The following is a 19,810-nucleotide window of genomic DNA, read 5'->3' as shown; positions in this document are numbered from 1 at the left end:
TGGGCTCTGAGGATGCCTCCTCTGCGGGGGGCAGCTTTCTCCCTTCCCTCCCCTCCTCGGCCTCCCCAAGCCTTGCGGGGGCGAGATCCAGGCCCACAGCGCTTACCCAGGTGCTTCTGGACAGACATGTCCATCCCGGAGACAGGTGCTTGCCTCTCCCTCAGCCTCCCCAATGTCCCCTTGGGAACGAGGACGGGGGTGAGGGGTTGGCCTCCCTTCAGGAGAACGTGGGGAGGGTCTGAGAGCAAAGGGACATTAGCTTGGCCAAAACTGGGCCCGGAACTGGCCCCAAGCCACGCTGTCTCGGGCCCCGGGCATCGATCTGACGAGGGTTTCTCAATGCTGGGCTCCCGCGTGGGACGGCTCCCCGCTCCTGGACGCTCGAGGTACAGAGCTCACCACTGACGGTGGGTGAGGCTGAGGGGGCGCCGGGGAGTGGGACCCCCCACCGGCCCCCATTTCCTCCCCGGACTGCGAGGGAGTAGGGCTGAGCAGCAGGCCATCCCGGGGGAAACGCAAGGACCACTCTCTGTCCCAGCTCTGCGTTCCCCTGTGGCTCACTGGGACCAGGAGGACGGGCGGGTGTCCGCGGGGAGACCCAGCAGCAGCCTTGTACGGGCTCCCTGTCTCCAGTGGGTGGCCGTGGACCATGCCTGACCCCGCAGACCGCACAGTGCCCACCCTCTGTCCTTTGCAATGGGCCTCCCAGAAAGGCAGATCTACAGGGCTGAGGAGAAGACAGGAAGGCGGCGGGCCATGGCTCCCAGGGCTTTGAGGGAAAACTTAGCTCCCTACAGGCCCCAGAGAGCCACTGATCACCCCCGCTGGAGTCACCACGCACCTGTACCGGGCCAGGCCGTGGCTCAGAGCCGGCAGAGTGTCCAGAGAGGCCCCTGCATGCCTGGCCCCACAGCCCCCAAACAGAAAATGAGGGCCTCTGCTGTGGGGTGTGGGGGGGTTCGGACATACCCCCCACTCAGGGATTCCGGGGAAGGATGCTTCGGGAAGGGCTGCAGGTCCACACGGCGGCACCAGAGACCCTCCCAAGTGACCACCGGGCTGAGGCTCCACAGCAGCCCAGTGTCCCTCTGGCTCCCCAGGCCTGTCCTTCTGGGTCGTGGGGGCGGGGGTGTGAGTTACTGTCGCCATGCATTTTATCTCCACAAAAAACGTTCAATGAACTCTAATTGTCACAAACTAGGTGAAGTAATTGTAGTTCTAAGTGAACCGTTTTTATGCAAAAACGTTGTGATTTGTGTTTTGCCTTTTAATTGTAATAGGTGATTTTTAACACCTCAGAAGGAGGAAAAGTACTTTTTCTGGAGAGAAAATGAGGGGGAGGGCGCTTGAGATGGAGCAGGGGTGGGGGGCGGAGGGGCGGAGGCGGCATCTTAAGGAGGCTGCACACGGAGCAGGGATCCCGACGACGCGGGCTCACTCCCACAGCCCAGAGATCATGACCTCGGCCCAAATCGAGCCAATGAGCCACGGAGGCGCCCCAAGAAAAATACCTCCTAAAAAGGGATACAAACTTGCCCTTAATTGGCAGGGGTGGTTGGGGGCCTCCGGGAAAGGAGGCTCCTGCCGCTGGAGCACTGTCCTGGGAGCCCTCCGGCCTCGGCAGGACACGAGGGGGCTGCGTCCCAGGCCCCCCGCGCCCAGGTCCCACAGGCAGGCGCGTCGTGGGCTGTCCCCGAACTGCCGGCCCTTCTCGCTGGGTGCCCGCGCTCTGCGCGCACAGCAGCCCCAGTGGGCAGGTGGGCCAGGACCCCTGCCTGTGGGGGCCGGGGCTGGACAGAGCCCGCCGCCCAGGGGACCCACCACCTCCCTCCGGCTCACGGCAGGAGCGTCGCACGGGCTCGTTCCGCAGGGCCCGCCCCTGGCCAGCACCGCGCCCGCCCCCGGCTGAGGGCCTCAGCGGCCGCGCCGGACCCTCGGGGATGCCCTGAACCCAGCGCCCCTCCGCTCCCCGGTGCAGGTCGGTCCCCGTCCACCCCCTCGGCCTCGGCCCCGGGCGCTCGGGAGGGCGGGGCCAGCGCGCCCAGAGCACCGCGCCCGAGCTTGGGGCGAGCGAACCGGGGAGCCGCCGTGCTGGGGGGCGGCGGGGCTCCGGCTGCTGCTGTGCGGGAGGGGCGGCCCCGGGCGCGGCGAGCGTGCGGGAGGGTCCCGCGGAGGCCGGAGCGAGGGGACGCCAGGCAGCCGGCGGGGAAGGTGGGCTGGGGGGGGAACGTCCCGGCCCTCGCCGCGGCCACCCCGACTGCTGTACCCGCGGCCCCGGCCGCCCTGAGCGACGATGCGGGAACGCGGGCAGCCCCGCCACTGCCGGCCGCCCCGAGCCTTTGCACACGGCGCGGCGCGGGGCCGGCGTCACGTGCCCGCCGTCGCCCAATGGCAGGGACTGTGGGAGGAGCGCGGCTCGGCAAGTCCGCCTCCAGCCTGCAACGCGCCCGGCGGACGGTAGGCGGCACCAGAGTCGCCCAGCGCCGCGGGAGGCGCCCGGAGCCGGTTCCCCGCTGGCCCCGGAGGCGTGGGCGGAGGGGGGGCCCTCCCGGGAGCGAGACCCCGGGTTGCTCTCCGGCGCGGGGACCCGCCTGCCCTCCGCTGCGGCCGGGAGGGCGGGGGAGGGGTGTCCCGCCCCCAGTGTCCCCAGAGCGCCGGCGCGGAGGGGCCGGCCTGCCCGCGTTGAGCGGGTCGCACGTCCGGCCCGCGCGGCGGGAGGTGGGGCGCGGCGTTCAAAGCGTCCGGGGTCGGAGCCGCCACCCCAGCTTCTGCTGGGCCGAGAGGCCTCCTGTGGGAGGTTCCGGGGAAATCGGTTCCCATTTCTCCTCTTCTGGGCCCGAGTCCCCCGGAGCAGCAGAGCCGCGAGCTCAAGGAACGGGGGCGGGGGGCTGCCCTGCGGGCTCGGGTCTCGGGGAGATGCTGGTGGCCCTGGCCCTCCCGACCCCTGCGCGTCCCCTGTCCTGGGGCCTGCAGCTGACCCGGAGAGGCCTTGATGGTCTCCCTGGCAATGGGAAACGCTCCCGGAGGAGGAAGCACCAGGCGGTCCTCGCCCTTCCACGCAGTGTGAGGCTCTGGGACAGAGCCGGGCCCTGAAGCTCCTTGTCCTTGGGGGACCAGTGCTTTCTCCGTGTCCTGGTTGGGTCCCCTCCTCAGGACAGACTGCTGGAAGCCAAGGGTGGGGGAGGGAAGGAGGTGGCCCAGGATGTGGAGACCTGTGGGGGAGGGGAGGGAGACAAGGGGCAGCGCAGTGAGGGGGGGGGGAGGATGGCCCAGGGGGGGGGAGGAGGGGGCCTAGAATAGGGGGGAAACTGGGTGGGGGCAGGAGGTGGCCCAAGACATGAGGACCCAGGAGGTTAAGGGGGTAGCCTAGGACAGGGGTAACCTGTTTGGTAGGAGATGGCCCAAGTTGGGGAGACCTGGGTGAGGGCAAAAGTGGCCCAGGACAGGGGGGACCCGGGTGGGGGCAGGAGGTGGCCTGGGACATGAGGACCCGGGTGGGGCAGGAGGTGGCCTGGGACAGGGGGTTCACTGGTCAGGTACACATCCTTCCAGTCTCCTAGAGCCCAGCACCTACACATTTGACTACCTCTGTGGCTGTTTTCTTCAGGCTCTTTCTCTGGGGGTGGCCGAGCCGGCTACATGCCCAGAGCTCAGGCCCTCCTGCCCCCAGGCCAAGTGTGTGGGAGCCCCACCCCCACTAGACCGGGCTGCCTGCCCCTGCCCTCACTCTGGCACAGGGGCCCCTGCAGTCACCCCTCAGTCATCCCGATCTGAGGGCTCTGGCTGCCTGCCCACCACCCCATTGTCTGGCGTCACTTTGAGCGGCCGTGACCCCTGCCCCTGGGGCCAGTAGGGCCCCTTGGTCTGTTGTTGCCCCACGCTTGGGTTCAGGGCGTGGGGAGCAGTGCAGGGGTGGCAGGCCTGGGCTCGGCACTCAGTGTTCCACAAGAACTTCGTGCCCCTGATCTTCGGGACTAAGAGAAGGTCAAGCTCCCTGTGTGGGATGGAACGTTCTGCCCTCCACCTGGTGGCAGGAAGGCTCCTAAGGCAGGGCCCGGACAGGGAGGCACCGCCGGCGTGGGGCACTGGGAAGGGGTTCCAAAGAGGGCTGGAGCTGGGGGACTTCGGACTCAGAAAGCGAGGTGCAGAGACATCCCTGGGAGCTAGTGGACCCAGCAAGCACCCCCAGCCCCTCCATTTTCTGCCTGTCTCCCTGGGCTGGGACCCAGATGCCCCCCGTCTTTGGCGGGCAGGATCTCAAGAGGGCCCCGCCCCTGCCCAGTCTGCCGCCAAGCCCTCTGCGGCCACCTCTTCTGCCAGTTCTGAGAAGGTACGCGAAAGGGGCACGCCTCTGGGGAGGGGCACCTGTGGAGGGACCCATAAGGAGGGAAGGGTCTGAGTCGGCAGCCACAGGGCCACTTGCTTCCCCCCGTCCCTCCTGGGATGGGGCCTTGTTGTGCCCTGTGGGCAGTGCTCGCCCTGCTAAAAGGCCTGAAGGGCCAGACCTCAAACACCCAGCCAGGCATTCCCTCCGTGTTACGGAACTTCCAGGAAGACCAGGTCTGGGGCCTTGAAGGGAGGGGGAGAAAGTCAGCCGGCGTCCAAGTGCAGGGAGCAAGGGGGGCCATGGTGGTGGGGAAGGCACCGTCCCGGGAGCCCAGCCCGGCCTCAGATCCCCCCACAGAGATTCCTGACGTCCAACAGAAAAGGTCCCTGGACAGCTGGACAGGCCTTCCTGGGCCAGCTGTTCCCTCCTGTAACCCTGGCTAGTCCCTGTGCGGTGGGAACATCTCCATCAACTAAGGCCTGAGAATGCCAGGCGCTGGGCGAGTTCACCCCAGCTCTGCCGGTGTCATCGGTGCTCATGGGGAGCCACCGCCTGGTGAGGGCCCCTGGGCTGTCCTGGGCTCTGCCTACCTCAGATTCTCACAGTTCCAGGGGGAATGGTTTGTGGTTGGCCTAGCGGGCAGCACCCACAGGAAGATGGACAGATTCCTGCTGAACCCATTCACTGCAGTGTTCGAGCAAAATAAGAACAGCCGCCTTGAAGTGTCGTATGCCATGATCCGGTGAGTGAGGATCCCTGGCCTGTACCCCTGGAACCTACTGGCTTCATGGCTCGAGGCCAGCATGGGCCCCAGTGCCCTGGTTCAGCAAAGGCAGCCAGTGACCTAAGCCAGTTCTGGGGCACACACAAAAGAGGGGTGCGTTTACTGGATCACAGACTCAGAAGAGCCTCGAGGGCTTATGGAGTTCAGGTACAGCTGGATCCAGGAGTTCAAACAGTGTGATCAGGGCCCCTTCAGCCCCTCCCTCTCTCTCCCTCAGCTCTGTCTGTCCCAGAGCTCTGTTTGGGAAAGCTCTCACCTCACAGGGATAAAACATTAGCCTGGGCTGATGGCCCACTCAGGGCTCCCAATTCCAGAAAAGAGAGAGCATCCTGGTCAGCCTGGCAACAGCCTCTGACCAGGTTTTCTGGAGTCACGTGATCCTCCTGAACCCGTTGCTGCATCCAGGGTGACAGGGGCTCTGGCTGGTCTGTCCGAAAGAAGTGCCTCCCCCCTGGTTGGGAAGAAACAGGAGTCTTGATGGACGGCCCCTGGGAATGAGGTGAGGGTGGTGCCGTCCCCCTTTGGGGCCACCGGTGCCGTGAAGGCTTCTTTACCCTCACCACATCTTCAGCAGGCCTGGCAGGCTTCCTTGCCCACCTGCCTGGCTACACGGGACAGAGGGTCTGGGAACCGCTCTGGTTAGGGCTCTTTGGGTCTGAGTAATATGAAACAAGGACCGTAAGCGAGGCGGGTCTCTGACGCCGACCAAGGTAGGTCCTAGAGCTGAGAGCCTCCTCTGAGGGTCTCCCTTGGCCCCTGCCCCAGCCTGCCAGCTGCATGGGCCCCGCCACCCCAGAACGCCCCATTGTAGCATCTCAGGTTTCTGGGGGCACCTGACTGGCCTGGCTCCTGTCGGAGGTTGATTAGAGGGGAGGAGGGGACAGAGAACCCAGTGCAAGTGCAGGAGGACCGAGAAGGCTTTGGGGCAACCTCCCCTCTCCCCCACCGGCAGGCCGGACTGTACTTGGTTGCTTCTCAAAACAGGTGTGTCACCCGGAGAGGCCCTTGCACGGCGGGAGGGCCTCCTGGGGACCGAGGTGGGGGGCCTACCCGGCCGGCCCAGCTTCTCCCCATCTGGATCAGCGACGTCTGGGGCTGCTGACTAGGGGCGCCAGCCGCGATGCCCACCGGGCCCACTCAGGACTCCCGAAGGGGACCCTGCAACCAGAAACGCCTTTCTGTCGCCATCGCACATACACAGGCATTAGGGGTCCCAGCCAGGCTGGGAAGGAGCGGCCAGTGGGTGGGCGCGCAGAGGCTCCAAGGGGATGTGTGAGGGCAAGGGAGAGCCCACACCGCGTCCTCCAGGAGGGACAGCCTCCCTGGGGAGGGCAGCAAAGCTTCCTGTGTGGGGCCGCGCCCGTGGCTTCCGACAGATGTCTCCTCCAGTGCACAACTGAGATATGGCGGGGACCGGCTTCGGGGCCCTCCCCTGAGGGAGAGAAGGAAACCAGAGGTCTGGCCAGGTTCCAGAACCTTCTTCTTGTGTTCTCCCCCGCTCCCGCAGGGGCCGCCGCTGTGTCTCCTGGTCCTACGTGCTGATTCCGGCAGCAAAGCCCGGGGCGTTCTCGGTGGACAGCAGGGAGGGTGAGAGGGTGACCGCGGGAGGCAGGGGGGTGGCCTGGGGAGGGCGCCCGGGCAGGGCAAGGGCCTCGTGCTGGGGCGTTACCTCCCCTGTGTCCCGGCAGAGCCTGAGGAGGTCCAGGTGTACGACACTGACTACAGCGTGTTCGCTCTGATGCTGTTCAGAAGACAGTCGGGCGGCCAGAGCGTCCTCAGGGTCACCCTGCTATGTGAGGCCCGCCCGGCGGCCGAGGTCCAGCTGGGGGGGGGGGGGAGGGGGGGGGGGGGGGGGGGAGTGCAGGGGTCCGGCACCGCCAGAGCAACAGCCACGGCTAAAGGCCGCGCCGCTGTCCCCCGGCCCCAGGCAGGGTGTGGGTGATCCAGACGGCGGTGCTGGACAAGTTTGTCTGCCTGCTGCAGGCGCTGGGCCTGTCGGACGACAACGTCGTCTTCCCGGACCTGACCGGTAACGGGCCCTCGGGCAGCCGCAGGGGTCTGCACCCAGCACGGGTCGCCCATGGCCCTCGAGAGCCCTATGGGAGCCCATGGGGGAGTGTGGCCTGCGTGCAGGGTCTACCTGCGGGGTCCTGAGCTCAAAGGAGGTTTCTCACAACTCCTTGGTGTCTGCCCCCACCCGGGGTCCCCCTGTCCCGGGCCGCCCCCGGCCCCTGCCCGGGGTCCCGCATCCTGGGCCCCCTCCTGTCATTCCAGGAGCATTTCCCACGTCCGGCCCTTCCCACGTGTGTGACCGCATGTAAAGCACAGGCACACAGGCAGACACGCGGTGCTGACGCGGGCACACGCCCTGCTTACACACGCGTGCGTGCACGTGTGCACACCCAGGGACACAGCGTTCACAAGCATGAGCCTGGGAGGGCCCCGCCGCACCTCTGCAGCGAGCCTGGGGGCTGGGGGCAGGGTGGCACCCTGGAGGGTCTGTCCCTCCGTCCCTGGCCAGCCTCGCGCACCAGAGCCTTCTCCCCGGCAGCTGCGGGCCCCCTCCCGCCCTTGGCCCCGGCGCCTCGCCCCTCCCCGGAGCTGCGGGCTCTCATGCCGCCTCCAGCTCTGTCCCGGCTCTGCTCCTCCTGCATCTGAGCCTCTGTCTCTCCCGTCAGAGTGGTCACCCCAGCTGGGAACCTGCTGAAGGTGGACGCGGCTCCCCCACGCAAGGCCTCTCCCCTGCTCGCAGCGAGGAATAAAGGCTCTGTGTCGGGGTCCAGCCGTGTGTGCCAGCGTGACCTTGGGGGGGTGGGTGCGAGTAGGGGCGGGCCCTCCGAGCGCACTCATGCCCACCCCTGCCCACCAGGCCCGTCCGCAGCCTCCAGTCTCCTCAGGAGTGTGTCTGCCGGTCACTGCGGGTCCCTGCGGGTCCCCTCCGTCCTGCCCGCATGGCCCCCAGAGACACGAGTTCACAGACCTCCCCACCTCCCCAGTCCCCAGAGCCCTGGAACTGCCATGAGGGGTGCAGCGGGGGGCCCGGAAGAGGAGCAGCGTAGACAGAGCTGCCCCGGCCTGGAGGGTGGGGGAGGGCTGGGCAGAGAGGTTTGGCTTCCTGTTGTGGGGGGCCGGCCGGACCCCCACCGGGTATAGGGATCCTTCAGGTGCAGAGAGCCCTAACCCAGGACCCCAACCGTCTGTGCACACCTGAGAGGCAGCTGCCCTGTCCCAGATAGGACCAGTCTCCGCCCCGCCCCGCCCCACCATCCTGGCCCCATGGAGCGCCAAGCAGGGGGCAGCAGGCCAAGCCCAGGGCCTGTGGGGAAGCTGATCCCACCAGAGATCGAGGAACATGGGGACCTCTCACTCCGTGCCAGATTGCATTTCTTTGGCCTGAGTGCCCCCCTCCCCACCCCAGTCTGGCCCTGTTCCTCCCTCAGGGCAGAGTCAGCAGAAGGGGTGAAAGCAGGTGGCCTGGCCCTGGGCCAGTCTTTGTCCCTCTGGCGGCCACCTGGCCTGTCAGCTTCAGCCCTGGGTGGCAGGAGGGGCCCTTCCCCGTGGTCTGGGTCACACCTTCCTCCCAGCCTTTTCCGTGGAGGCCACACAAAGCCCTGTACTGTGACAGTGACATCCATGAGCTGCCTAGGGCTTCCCCTGGTCCTGGGAGCACAGAGCTGCCTCCCAGAGGAGCGTTCCAGGCCCCAGATGGGCCCCGGAGATCTGGGATGGGGGCCGCTGCCCCAGCGTCCTGACGGAGAGGTCTCCTTTAGCCCTTCTCCAGCCATAGCCCGTCCCGCTGGTGGCCCCCAAGCCGCGGCGCGCCCTCCCTGGGCCCACGGGCAGGTGTCCCACCGAGCCCACCTGCCGGCGGAGAGCTGGCCAGGGATGGCTGGGGCAGACAGGGCCGGGAGCTCAGGCCGGGAGCTCAGGCCGGAGAGGAGGGGCCACGGCTGGGCAGAGGGGAATGGGCAGGGCTACAGCCAGGGAAACAGACCCCTGCACGCAACCCTAGTCTTCACTTCCTGCGGAAGGAAAAAAGGTGCCTTGTGTACTAGTCCGAAGGGCACGTCATGATTTTGAGCGACTCAGGACCCCAGGGCTCTTCTCTCAGCCCTGCCTGCAGGCCTGGGTCCCTGGGGTGTCCCCATTCCTCAGTGACACACAGGACTTAGGACCCTGGAGGATGCCTGCGACCACCCCCAGCCCTTGTCCCAGCCCTGTCATTGGAGGGCAGGTGTCCCTCTCCCCACTCCTGAGAGGCTGTGGTGTGGGTCCCAGCAGGCCCCGTGGCCGAACGTGGTTCTCTGCAGGGCCAGTGCAGCTGCGGGCGGAGCATTGCCACAGCTGCCCAGGACACCCCCACGACGGCCCCCAGCCCCACAGCTTCTCTGTGAGCTGGTGAGAGCAGGTGTGCTGTCCAGCAGGACGTCCAACCCCACGTTCTGGGCGGCACGAGTACCAGTCTGTCCCTAGGAGCGGTCAGTGCTATGGGAACCTCCCCATTCTGGCCTAGACAGGCAGAAACCCTGTAAAGTGGGAAAGGCTTGGAACCTGGGGCCAAGGACACAGCTGGGTCCAGCTGCCCCAGGCTCCCAGGCTCCTCCGGTCCCCAGGCGGGGGCTGCCCGGTGCTGGCACCTGACGCCAGGGGACCACCTCCCAGTTCCTGCCGCTGCTTGCGTCCCAGGCCCCCGGGGAGGCTCAGTCTGCCATTTCTCTCAGCCAAGCCCCCCCAGCAGGTCCGCGGGTGCTGCCGCCATGGGACAGGCAGGGCAGGCGTGGGGGAGGGCCACGGGTTGTGTCCCCGTCCCCCGAGGTGGGGCCAGGTGGACATCGTTGAGCCCAGCTGAGCCACGCGTGGTGTTTGAGGGGACTCTGGGTCCGGGACCCCGTGGGCTCACGTCACTCTGCTTGCGTCCCGGCTGCTATGGTCTCGAGGGCGGCAAGGTGGACAGGACAGGACTGTGTCTGGACGGACTGAGACTGGCCTGCTGCTGGGGAGCCCTCCCCAGCCTCTGGGGCTCCCTTCCAGGGAGAGTAGCCCCCCAGAAGGGACGGCCGGCAAGTCCAAGCGACCCTTTGGGGCCCCACGTCTGCACCTGAGCCTGCTGGGTGCTTGACCTTCATGGTGGGGACCCGCCAGGGCAGCAGGAGCAGAAGGGACATTTGGACAGCTCTGGGAGAGGGCAGATGTGGACTCCAGCCACCGTGGGACCAGCCTGGGCGCAGAGAGTCTGGGCACCGGCGGGGCCGCCAGACGGCAAGCTGGGTCCCCTCGTCTGAAGACAGGTGCTGTCGCCCACCTGTTGCACTCATTTCTTTATGACATCATTTTCTCTCTTTACTAACTTGTAAATCTCACTTTGTTGGGGTTTTTAAACCCTCTTTAAGTACCCACTTCTGAGGCGTCAGTGCGTTCACCCTTGTGCAGCCGTCCTCCTGTCCGTCCCCAGAGCTCGTCCGTCTTCCCGGGCTGGACTCTGTCCCTGTAAACCCTGCGCCCGGCGCCCCCGCCACACGTCTGTGTCCGACTCCTCCGGCCTCCTGGGTGTCTCCGCTCACGACACACCACCGGTCCGTCCGCGCCGGGCTGACCGCACTCGGCACCGCGTCCTCCAGCTCCGCCCACGTGGCCGCGGGGCCGGGATCCCCTCTTTAAGGGGGAGTCACGGTCCGAGGTGTGGCCGGGCCGCGTCCTGCTCACCCGTGGGCCTGTCGGTAGCCGCTCGGGCCGCTCCGGTCCCTCGGCTCTTGTGAACACGAGAGCTCAGATGCCCCTCCGCGACCTTTGTTTTTGAGAGGACAGAGGTGGAGGCAGAGTGTTAAGCCGACACCACACTCCGCGCAGAGCCCGGCTCCGTCCCACGCCTCTGAGATCCTGTCCTGAGCCGAAACACAGTCGGACACTTAACCGCCGGAGCCCCCCACGTGCTCCTGCTGCCCTCCGACATTTTGCTCTATTCCTGTCCTGTGTTTTAATTCTGTGTTTTCCACCCGCAAGACGTGTTGAGGGTGACGCAGACCACGGTCCCCAGAGCCTGTGGTGCCCGCGTGTGGCCCTGCTCTGCTGTCCCTCCTGCTCAGTCCTGCCCCGTGTCTGTGTTTCACTGCACACGTGCTGGTGACTACTTCAGGTTTTGTCTGAAAAGTCCTTACTTAGACCTTATTTCTAAAATACGAACTGAGGGGGCACCTGGGGGCTCCTTTGGTGCCGCGTCTGCCTTCAGCTCAGGTCGCGGTCTCGGGGTCCCGGGATGGAGCCCCCGGTTCGGTTCGGTTCGGACTCCCTGCTCGGCGGGGTCTGCCTCTCCCACGGGCACCCCCCCCCCCGCTTGTGCTCTCTTTCTCTCTCAAGTAAATAATCTCCACAAAAACAAAAATACAGTCTGGGCTCAGATCTGAAGTCCCGGGGACGGACATGACTTCGCCTGCTGCTCTGAAGAGTCGGGACCACGCGGACACCTGTGTAAACACAGCCCCGTGTGATGCAGAACATTCCAGCATCCCAGAGAGCTCCTGGGCGACCACGTGCAACCGGCCCCCTCCACCTCTGCCCCGGCAGCCACGGGTCGGATTCCATCTCCTCGGAGGAGTTGGGCCTGATGAGGGATCGCACAGTGCGGTCTCTCGCGTCCCCTCCGGGCCACCTACCCCAGGCCACTCCCAGGTCAGGCGATGGCCAAGGGCACGTCTCCTTCTTGCTTTTCTCAGCAGGCCCAGCATGGAGCCCAGCACAGGGCCTGGATTCATGACCCTGAGATCAAGACCTGAGCTGAGATCAAAGTCAGGACTCTCAAGTGTCTGAGCCCCCAGGCGCCCCCATTCAGGTCCTGACGTGCCCGCCCCGCTCGCAGGTTCTGCCGGGGGAGAAAGCCGCGCCGCCGCCACCCCGCCACCGAGAGAGGCCAGGGCGGGGCGCCGGGGGCTCTGTGGGCCGAGGGCCTGACTCTTGGCTTCGGCGCGGGGCACGATCTCAGGGTGGTGAGGTCGAGCCCCGCATCGGGGTCCGGGCTCAGCGGGGCGTGCGCCGCGCCCTCTGCTCCTGCCTCTGGCTCAGCTCTTCCGCTCTGCTCTCAGACACACAAATCTAAATCCTTTTAAAAAAGGGGGTGGCCTATAAGGAAAACCCTAAAGGAAGTGCTTCAGGGCTGGATGAAGGGCCCAGACCGAGGCCGGAGTCCCAGCGGCCGGCCACCAGCAGGCGGGTCCCCTGAGGCTCAGCCCTGGCCGGGAGAACAGCCACCACGTGGAGGGCATTGAATGTATCGACTCAGAGTGCGTCCGTGCACTTTGCCAAACTGAAGCTGTAATATTGGCCACAGCCGCTAACACATGTACGTGCCCCTACACGTGCGCACACACACGTGCACACACACGTGCCCCCACAATGCCCCACATTAATAGACGTGAAACAATGAATCGATGAAAACCAAAAGAGGCATCAAGAAAGTGAGCACGGGGGCGCCCGGGGCTCCGGGGGGGAAGCGTCCGCCTTCGGCTCAGCTCACGATCCAGGGTCCTGGGATGGAGCCCCGCCTCGGGATCCCTGCTTGGCGGGAGGCCTGCTTCTCCCTCTCCTGCTCTCCCTGCTCGTGTTCCCCCTCTCGCTGTGTCTCTCTGTCAAATAAATAAAATCCTAAAAAAAAAAAAAAAGAAAGAAAGAAATCCCGGATTATTTCATAATAAAGTAGGTTGAACCCATCAAGAACATACGAGATTTCTAAATTCGTGTGCGACAATAATCCGGCCGTGGAGTAACCGCAGCAGAAACGGAAGCACGAGGCGGGAGACAGCGCGGCCGTCGCTGCGGGAGAGGCCCACACGCCTCCCTTAGTAAACAGCAGTCCGCTCCGGGGGCCTGAGTGCGGGTGGGCACGGGGGCCCAGGCCCAGCCACAGGGCAAGGCTCGGGGGCATCACGGAGCAGAGAGCTTGGGAGCCAGGCAGCAGGGATAGGACATTTTCAGGTCCCTCAGGGATGGGGGCCGTGTGGCGGGAAGCCCAGGCTGGGCTCGTCCCAGAACACTGGCCCAGGACAGGGCGGCCGTGGGTCCTGGGAGAGTTGCTGGCTGGACCGTGCAGCTAGCCCCGGCTGGGGGCCCTATGCCTGCTGGGGCAAGTCTCTTGATCCTGCCCAGGAGCCCTGGTATCATCTGGGCCTGCTGTGCCTGGAGCAGCCCCCCAGGGTCTTCCGGAACGACCTGTTTCCTAGAGGAGGAAGGGAGGCAGTAGGTGGACGGGGGGGTCCGTGTACAGTGTGGGATCCGAGTGGGCACCGGGGGGCCCGCACCTGTGGGTGCAGAGCTGGCTGGAGCCCTTCCCACCCCGCTCCCGCCTGTCTAGGCCCCGAGGTCTTGTGCCTGCTCTCGGCCCTGCACCCCCCCACTGTGAGTGACTTGGGCCTAGTTCCCCGCGGGTCCCCTCATGGGCGCCCCCGTGCGCGTGCCCACATAGTGTAGGAGATGCTCCCACACGCAGGATCGTGAGTGCTGCCTGGGGCACGCCGTCGGGGTGCGGCAGGCTGGTGCTGGGGAAGCAGGCCTTTGGGAGACGTCGGGGTGCGACAGGGTGGTGCCGGGGAAGCAGGCCTTTGGGAGAAATACCTTTGTTCATCCTGGCGTGTGGGGAAGAATGGGACCTCCTTCCGGGGTGTCCACGTTTCTGTGTGTCTGGGACACCTCTGCTGGGAAGAGAGGGGGGTGCAGCTTGGGGGGGGGGGCTCTGTGAGGGGGCAAGTTCCCAGGAACAGGGGCTGGAGGAGGCCTCCAGGACCAAGCTGCCCCCTCCACGGGGCCCTCTGACAGGCAGTGGGGCCGAAGGGGTTAGAGCCCAGCTTGGAGGGGAAATTCGGTGCCGGCGGGCCACATGCCCCCAGCCCGCCCCCACATGAGCTGACTGGGAGCTGCGGGAGCACAGAGCCTGGGAGTGTGAGGGTCTCACCAGCCTTCCCTGCCCAGCACCCAGAGCACCCGCATGGTCACACCCCTTCCTTCCTCAGGACTGGGCTCACTGGAGAAGGCTTTTGAAGCCAGAGTGCCCGCGGCCAGAGCTCTGTCTGCACCGTCCCAGGGCTGGGTGCCAGCGTGTCCAGCATCACCCACTCCCCGCGGTCTCCTGGAAGACCCAGGGGTCTTCTCCAGGCGGCCGTCCGGAGACCACTTCTGATGTCCCCCCGGCAGACTGGAAATGGGAGTGGGGCTTGGGAAGGGGAGCTGTTGGTTCTGCCTCCCTGGGAACATCCTGGGGACACTGTGACCCGAGGAACATAAGTGGGGGTCTGACCGCACACCCGCCTTCCCTGGTGAGCTAACTAAGGTTCCTAGGCTATTGGGGGTGGCACTGAAACACCATCTCTACCACATGTAGGCACACGGGCACCCACACACACGTGTGTGTGTACATGCAACACATGCATACATGTTACACACGTGCACATACACACGGATACACATGCACACACACGTGCACATAGGCACATGTGCAGACACATGCCCCGGCACACGTGGGCACACGGGCACACACGCACAGATACCCACATGCACACGGGCACACGCGGGCACACACAGGAGCACATTCCATCCCTCTATTCTGAAACATCTCTTCTGTGTCTCGTCTGGAAGCTCTCCCCGTGGGACGTGCAGCCTGTAGCAGGCAGGAATGCTCTGGCAGGAAGCTGTTTTGTTTTGAAGGAAGTTATTTTATTTCTTGGGTTTGTGTGGATTAACTGGGAGTTGGGTTTTTTCCACTCTCTCAGCTGCCAGCCCTCTGAGACCCTGGGCAGCCGATGTCCCTGGAGCATCTGTGCACGTCAGCAGGGTTCCCTGGCTCTGTCCCCACTGAGGAGGGCCATAAGCTGCTCCTGGGGCTGGTGGCTGGGGAGCTGGGGGGAGGCCTGGGGCTGTCCCTGGGAGCGGACTCCACTCCTGGGGTTCAGGGTGGAGGATACGGCGCCCTGCCCCTGGGGTCTTCACCCGCATCTGTGGGGCCTGCTTTGGGCCTCACCTCCCAGAAAGCCCTCAGGGACTGAGGGGCAGCTGGTGAATGGGGCCCTTGAGCATGGCGTCCACCACTCTCTGGTCCCCACTGGCCTCGCGGGGCCAGCGCTGGAAGACGCTGCAGGGCTGCTCCGGTTGCAGGGGGCTGCCCCAGTGTGGGGCCACGGGCGCCCAAGAGGGTCCCGCTGGGAGCCATCTGGGGATGGCCAAGTCCGTGCGCTCTCAGGGCTGCAGGGCGGGGCGGAGAGGGGCCGGGACAGAGCCTGGGCACGGGCACAGGAGGGGAGGGTGCAGCCCTCTCCCTCATGGCCGGGTGCTGGTTTGCAGGGCTCAGAGCCCTGACCCCGCAGACCTCTTTACTTCCGGGGGGGTGCGTACAGTGAGGCAAGGGCACAGCACCCCCACACCGAGGTAGAGGCTGGGGACTGAGTCTGGGAGGAGGGAAGGAGGAACCGTGTCTGGGCAGAGATGAAGGTCTCCCTCCACCTGGGCCGGGAGAGGTGCCAGCCCTGCTGTCCTCACACGGGGACCATGACCTTGAAGCCGTGGTCTGCCTTCACCTCCTAAGTGCTGGGAGGACATCGTGACCTTCCCATTTGCTGCCCCATGGGTGCTGGGGATGGGCAGAGCCCACGCTGCCCTGGGAAGCCCGGGAGCCGCCTCCCCGCAGCACTGACGACCAGCGAGACCTGGAGGCTGGGGAGGCTGTCCTGGGCCTGACACCGGACAGGTGACCGTGGCCGTAGCTGGCCTCTCTCCGTAGTGTCCGTCCTGGGCCGCGGAAACAGCGGGAGACCGTTCGAGGGCTTGGCACGAGCCTGGGTCTGGGCCTGCGGGGCCTCACCCGCAAGGCACCCATCCCCCGGCCTGCGGGGCACGTGAGGCTGCCGCCTTCCAGAACCCTCTCCTCACGAGCCCCTCAGCAGCTGCCCACCCAGCGTGATGTGATTCGCCCCTTCCCAGATCCGAGGAGAAGCCCAACGACCCCGCCTCCTCCCCACCCGGCAAAGCTCTTCCCCTGGTCTGGCCAGACTCGGGCAGGACGGCTGCCCCACACGTGCCCCTCAGGGTGTCCACGCCCCCTTCCAGATCCTTCCAGACCGAAACCCCAACAGCCAGTGGCGTGACAAGGCGCAGCACCGCCGGAGACCTGGAGCAGAGCCCCCGGGCCCAGACCGCAGCCGCGCCAGCCCCGCCCCGCGTGGGGTCCCGGGCTCCGTCTGGGCGGCGCGGCCTCTAGTCCCGCTTGCCTCCCAGCCTCGCCCCTCGCAACCCGTCCCCAGCGCTCTTCTGGCTCTGGGCTCATCCAAGGCTGAACCTCCCTGCCCCGTGGCCAGGCGAAGCCCCAGGCACGGCCGTCCTGGCCGCTCTGGGACAGCTGGGCTCCGCGACCGGCGCTCCCACACGGGAAAGGACAAGCCTCTGTCTGGGAGTGGGCACGGCCTGTGCCCTCCTAGCCCAGGAGCCAGACTCCAGGACGCGCCGCCTGTGACCTCCGTTCCTCTGACCAGCGGCCAGCCTCCCCCGGGCCCCTTCATGGCTCCGGCCGCCCCTTCCCCGTCCTCATTCTTCCCCGTCCGCAACCTCAGCTCTCCTGGCTCCGGCCCGGCCCGGGGCACAGCCACCGTGCGGCCCCGCCCCTGCAGCCACAGCCCGCGCCGCCTCTCCACCTCTCACTCCCTTCCTGCGCCCGCTCAGCCAAGACGGCGGACATTCCCAGCCTCCTGACCCCCGGCCCCTGCGGACCCACCACCGCCCTCTCTAACTCTGGGGCTGGGAGGCCCCCCACAGTGTCCCTTCTCTTTGCCACTAGAGCAGGCCCGACCTGGGTCCCTTGGCCCCAGGACACTCCTTCCCACGTGCCCCCCAGGACAGCCAGTCCTCGCCCCGGGCCCACCTCCGCCCCGGGGTGGGAGCCCAGCTGGCCCCTGGACAGGGCCGGGGTGTGCAGACGCGAGATCTCCAGCAGAACCGGGCCAGAAGCCGGGACACCCCCTTGGGAGGGCAGGTGCGTGGAAGGGGAGGCAGGGTCAGCCCTGGCGATGGCCGGGTCCCGCCCGCCCGCTGGAGACCGCGGCCAGAGTCACTTCCAGGCCCGAGACCAGCGGCTGTCAGACGGGGCTGCTGCTTTCCTTCGAGCGAGTCTCTTCCCACTGCCCAACAAGGCCTTGCTGTGCCCTGTCCCCCGAGGCGCTTCTGTCCCCCACTCCTCCCCCAACAGAAATGAACGCTTGGTGCCAGGAGGAGCCAGCTCGCCTGCCCGGTGACCCGCGGGGTGGGCGAGGGCGGCAGGCCAGGCCACAGCTGGCTCCCAGAGCACAGGTTCTAGCCCGGGTGGGAGTGGGGCGTCCTCGCCTCTCACTTAACCCTGAGGCCCCTCGCCTGGAGGGCCGGCCGCGGTCCTGGGCTCTCAGGACCGACAGAGCCACCGTGGATGGCATCTAGCAGAGGCCGGCCAGGAGCCCGGGGAGCAGGGTCATGCAGGCCCCTGGAGGGCCTTCCCGGGTGCCATGATGGGCGCCCATGCCCAGGGTACCCGCTGCCCGGCCCCACAGAGCCCAGAGCTCCCCAGGCCTTCCAGGTGACCGCCCCGGTGCTGGGCCTGCTTGGAACTCTGGTCGCCTCCCCGTGGAGTCACCTTGGGCCCCCAGGGAAAGGCAGGAGCTCCCACCTCAGGGGCTGGCTTAAGCCAAAGACCAAGGACACGAGCCCTGGGCCGTAGCAGCAGCTCTCCTCTGTTGGGACCAGGAACCCCTGTGGACGCCGGGACCAGCCTGATGCGGCCCCGTGATAGAGCCAAGAAATCTTCCAGAATCAGGAGACTGCACTGGGTCCCTGAATGAGCAAGGCTCTGCCCAAGACTGTCCTTCGGCCTTCTGGGTGTTTGCGAAGAGGGACGCCCAGGTGAGCTGACGGGGACCCAGGAGGGCCTATTTGTTAACCCGCCCAAGGCCCTCTCCCCCAGGCCTCACACAGGTGATGGGCAGGCTCCGGCCCCCACCACTACTGCCTCGCTGGACCCTTCTGTAAGCCATCTGCCCTGGTGCTGAGTGTCACAGCTATGGGGGGCGGGGGTGTGCGGGAGCACGGCGGCAGCCGGACCCCTTCCCGGGGCAGCCCCCAGCGCTGGCTTCCTGCTGGCCCGGAATGGCCTCAGCTTAGCCTGACCATCTTTTGGCGGGGTCTGGAAACGAGGCACAGCCTCACCCAGGGTCCCCACGGGACAGCCACCCTTCCATGTAAGGTCGAGACAGGACTCAGGGGCCCCACATGAGGTTGACTCTGGATTTCTGCCCAGACCATGCAGGCCGCACTTCTCCTGCACGGCTCCTGTCCTGGCCCCTCTCTGTCCCTGTCCCCTCTCTGCAGACTCCTGGCAACCTGGCAGCTATCTCTCCCAGCGTGGCCGTGGAGGCTGGGCTGGCCTGGGAGTCAGAGAGGGGAGGGACAGAGAGCATTCCTGGCCGGGGAGGAGCTCTGAGCTGGACCTTGCCCCCCCCCCTTCCTCTTTGGGTCCTGGTGCCCGACCCAGAGGCACTAACCACGCTACCCCCAGCTCTCTGCTTTAGGCAGGTGCTGGCTCCTGGCCACCTGCCCTAGGTGGCCTTCGGTCCCAGTACGGCCCAGAGATGCCACTGATGGTATCTGGGGAGATCTCCCGGGAAGGGGATAAGGCCTTGGGGGATTCTCTCTAGCAGCTTCTCCTTGAGCCAGAGCACGGCCTCTTCCAGACTTAATCCCTCTGAGAACCCAACAGCCAGCCTCCTCGACACTTCCCAAAGCAAGAGCATCTTGCGGGGGGTGAGCCCTGGGGCAGCGTGGCAGGGTGGCCACCCCTGCTCAGCAGCTCAGGGCCCCCCTCAAGGCCCCTTCTCACAGACTGGGGGGAGCTGACTGCCAAGCAGAAGGTGGGTGGGGTCCACAGGTCCCTGTGAGGTCCTTGTTTGAGGCCAGAGGACACTGTGAGCCGCAGGTCAGTGAGAAGTCACCAGGACGCCTGGACAGCCTCAGCCCTGGAGAGCCATCTGTGGCCCACCCCCCGGCCCCGAAGAATGAGGTCAAGCCTAGGCCCTGGCCGCCAGCTTCTATCCGACCTGGCAGACGAGAGGCAGAGCAATGGCCTTGAGGACCTCTCCAAGATGAGGCCAACTCCTGACAACCCCGTGTCCCAAAGCCACTGCCGTCAGAGCATCCTCCTGCCCCAGCTGTCCTCAGGCAGGAGACCGTCCTCAGCCCCACGCCTGGGCTGCAGGGCCCCGGGGGTGCTCAGCCTTGTCTCTGTGTCCTGAGCGAGCTGGGTGCTGCAGTGGCCCTGGCAGGGGCCCCCCCGAGAGACCATCCCCCGTGCCACGGGCTCAGGAACGCACACTGTCAGCCACGCCCACCCTGTCCCTCTGAGACCCGCCAAGCCACACATGGTCTCCAGGAGGGGCCTCCCCAGCACCAGCGTCCAGCACAGACGAACCCCCCATCCCCCATCCCCATGTCAGCTGAGCAGGGGCCCCCCGGTGCAGCAGAGACAGCCAGCTCAGAGCTGCTGACCACACAGGGCTCAGCTCCGAGCACAGTGAACGGGGGCGGGGGGAGGCAGGAGTGCAGGGGAGTCCTGTGACTGCGGAGGAGGCAGGGAAGCGGCTCGGCGGCTCCTGGACGCCCCCTCCCCCTCCCAGATCTCCATCACACACCCAGACCCCCCGCAGCCCGGG

The 19,810-nt window shown here is 66.4% G+C and overlaps 2 protein-coding genes across 2 annotated transcripts; one reads left to right on the top strand and one right to left on the bottom strand.

Annotated features, from left to right (window-relative positions):
• The first annotated feature begins 995 nt into the window (after positions 1-995).
• Positions 996-7,893, top strand: LCN12 (lipocalin 12). Its single transcript, XM_059412124.1, has 8 exons — positions 996-1,047; positions 1,672-1,757; positions 1,956-2,457; positions 4,230-4,330; positions 4,933-5,069; positions 6,619-6,698; positions 6,800-6,904; positions 7,039-7,893. The coding sequence occupies exons 1-8, from the start codon at positions 996-998 to the stop codon at positions 7,263-7,265; spliced, it is 1,290 nt and encodes a 429-aa protein (XP_059268107.1). The 3' UTR covers positions 7,266-7,893.
• Positions 7,377-14,734, bottom strand: LOC132024224 (uncharacterized). The gene is made up of 3 exons (XM_059410266.1): positions 14,646-14,734; positions 13,713-13,789; positions 7,377-12,746 (listed from the first exon to the last, which is right to left on the bottom strand). Exon 3 carries the CDS (start codon positions 8,463-8,465, stop codon positions 7,377-7,379), a length of 1,089 nt encoding a protein of 362 aa, XP_059266249.1. The 5' UTR covers positions 8,466-12,746; positions 13,713-13,789; positions 14,646-14,734.
• Positions 14,735-19,810: the final 5,076 nt, after the last annotated feature.

The sequence above is a fragment of the Mustela nigripes genome, chromosome 9 (genome assembly GCF_022355385.1).
Source record: "Mustela nigripes isolate SB6536 chromosome 9, MUSNIG.SB6536, whole genome shotgun sequence".
Classification (NCBI taxonomy): domain Eukaryota; kingdom Metazoa; phylum Chordata; class Mammalia; order Carnivora; family Mustelidae; genus Mustela; species Mustela nigripes.
The sequence above is the reverse complement of the archived record's forward strand: the minus strand, read 5'-3'. Positions and strand labels throughout refer to the sequence as shown.

What these genes read in the sequence shown, in the direction of transcription:
- LCN12 (XM_059412124.1), top strand. Translation starts at nt 996, where the DNA reads ATGCTTCGGGAAGGGCTGCAGGTCCACACGGCGGCACCAGAGACCCTC. An exon ending in CTTCTGCCAGTTCTGAGAAG is followed by an intron (nt 4,331 to 4,932) that starts GTACGCGAAAGG and finishes AGATTCTCACAG; the next exon opens with TTCCAGGGGGAATGGTTTGT. An exon ending in GTGTCGTATGCCATGATCCG is followed by an intron (nt 5,070 to 6,618) that starts GTGAGTGAGGAT and finishes CCGCTCCCGCAG; the next exon opens with GGGCCGCCGCTGTGTCTCCT.
- LOC132024224 (XM_059410266.1), bottom strand. Translation starts at nt 8,465, where the DNA reads ATGTTCCTCGATCTCTGGTGGGATCAGCTTCCCCACAGGCCCTGGGCT.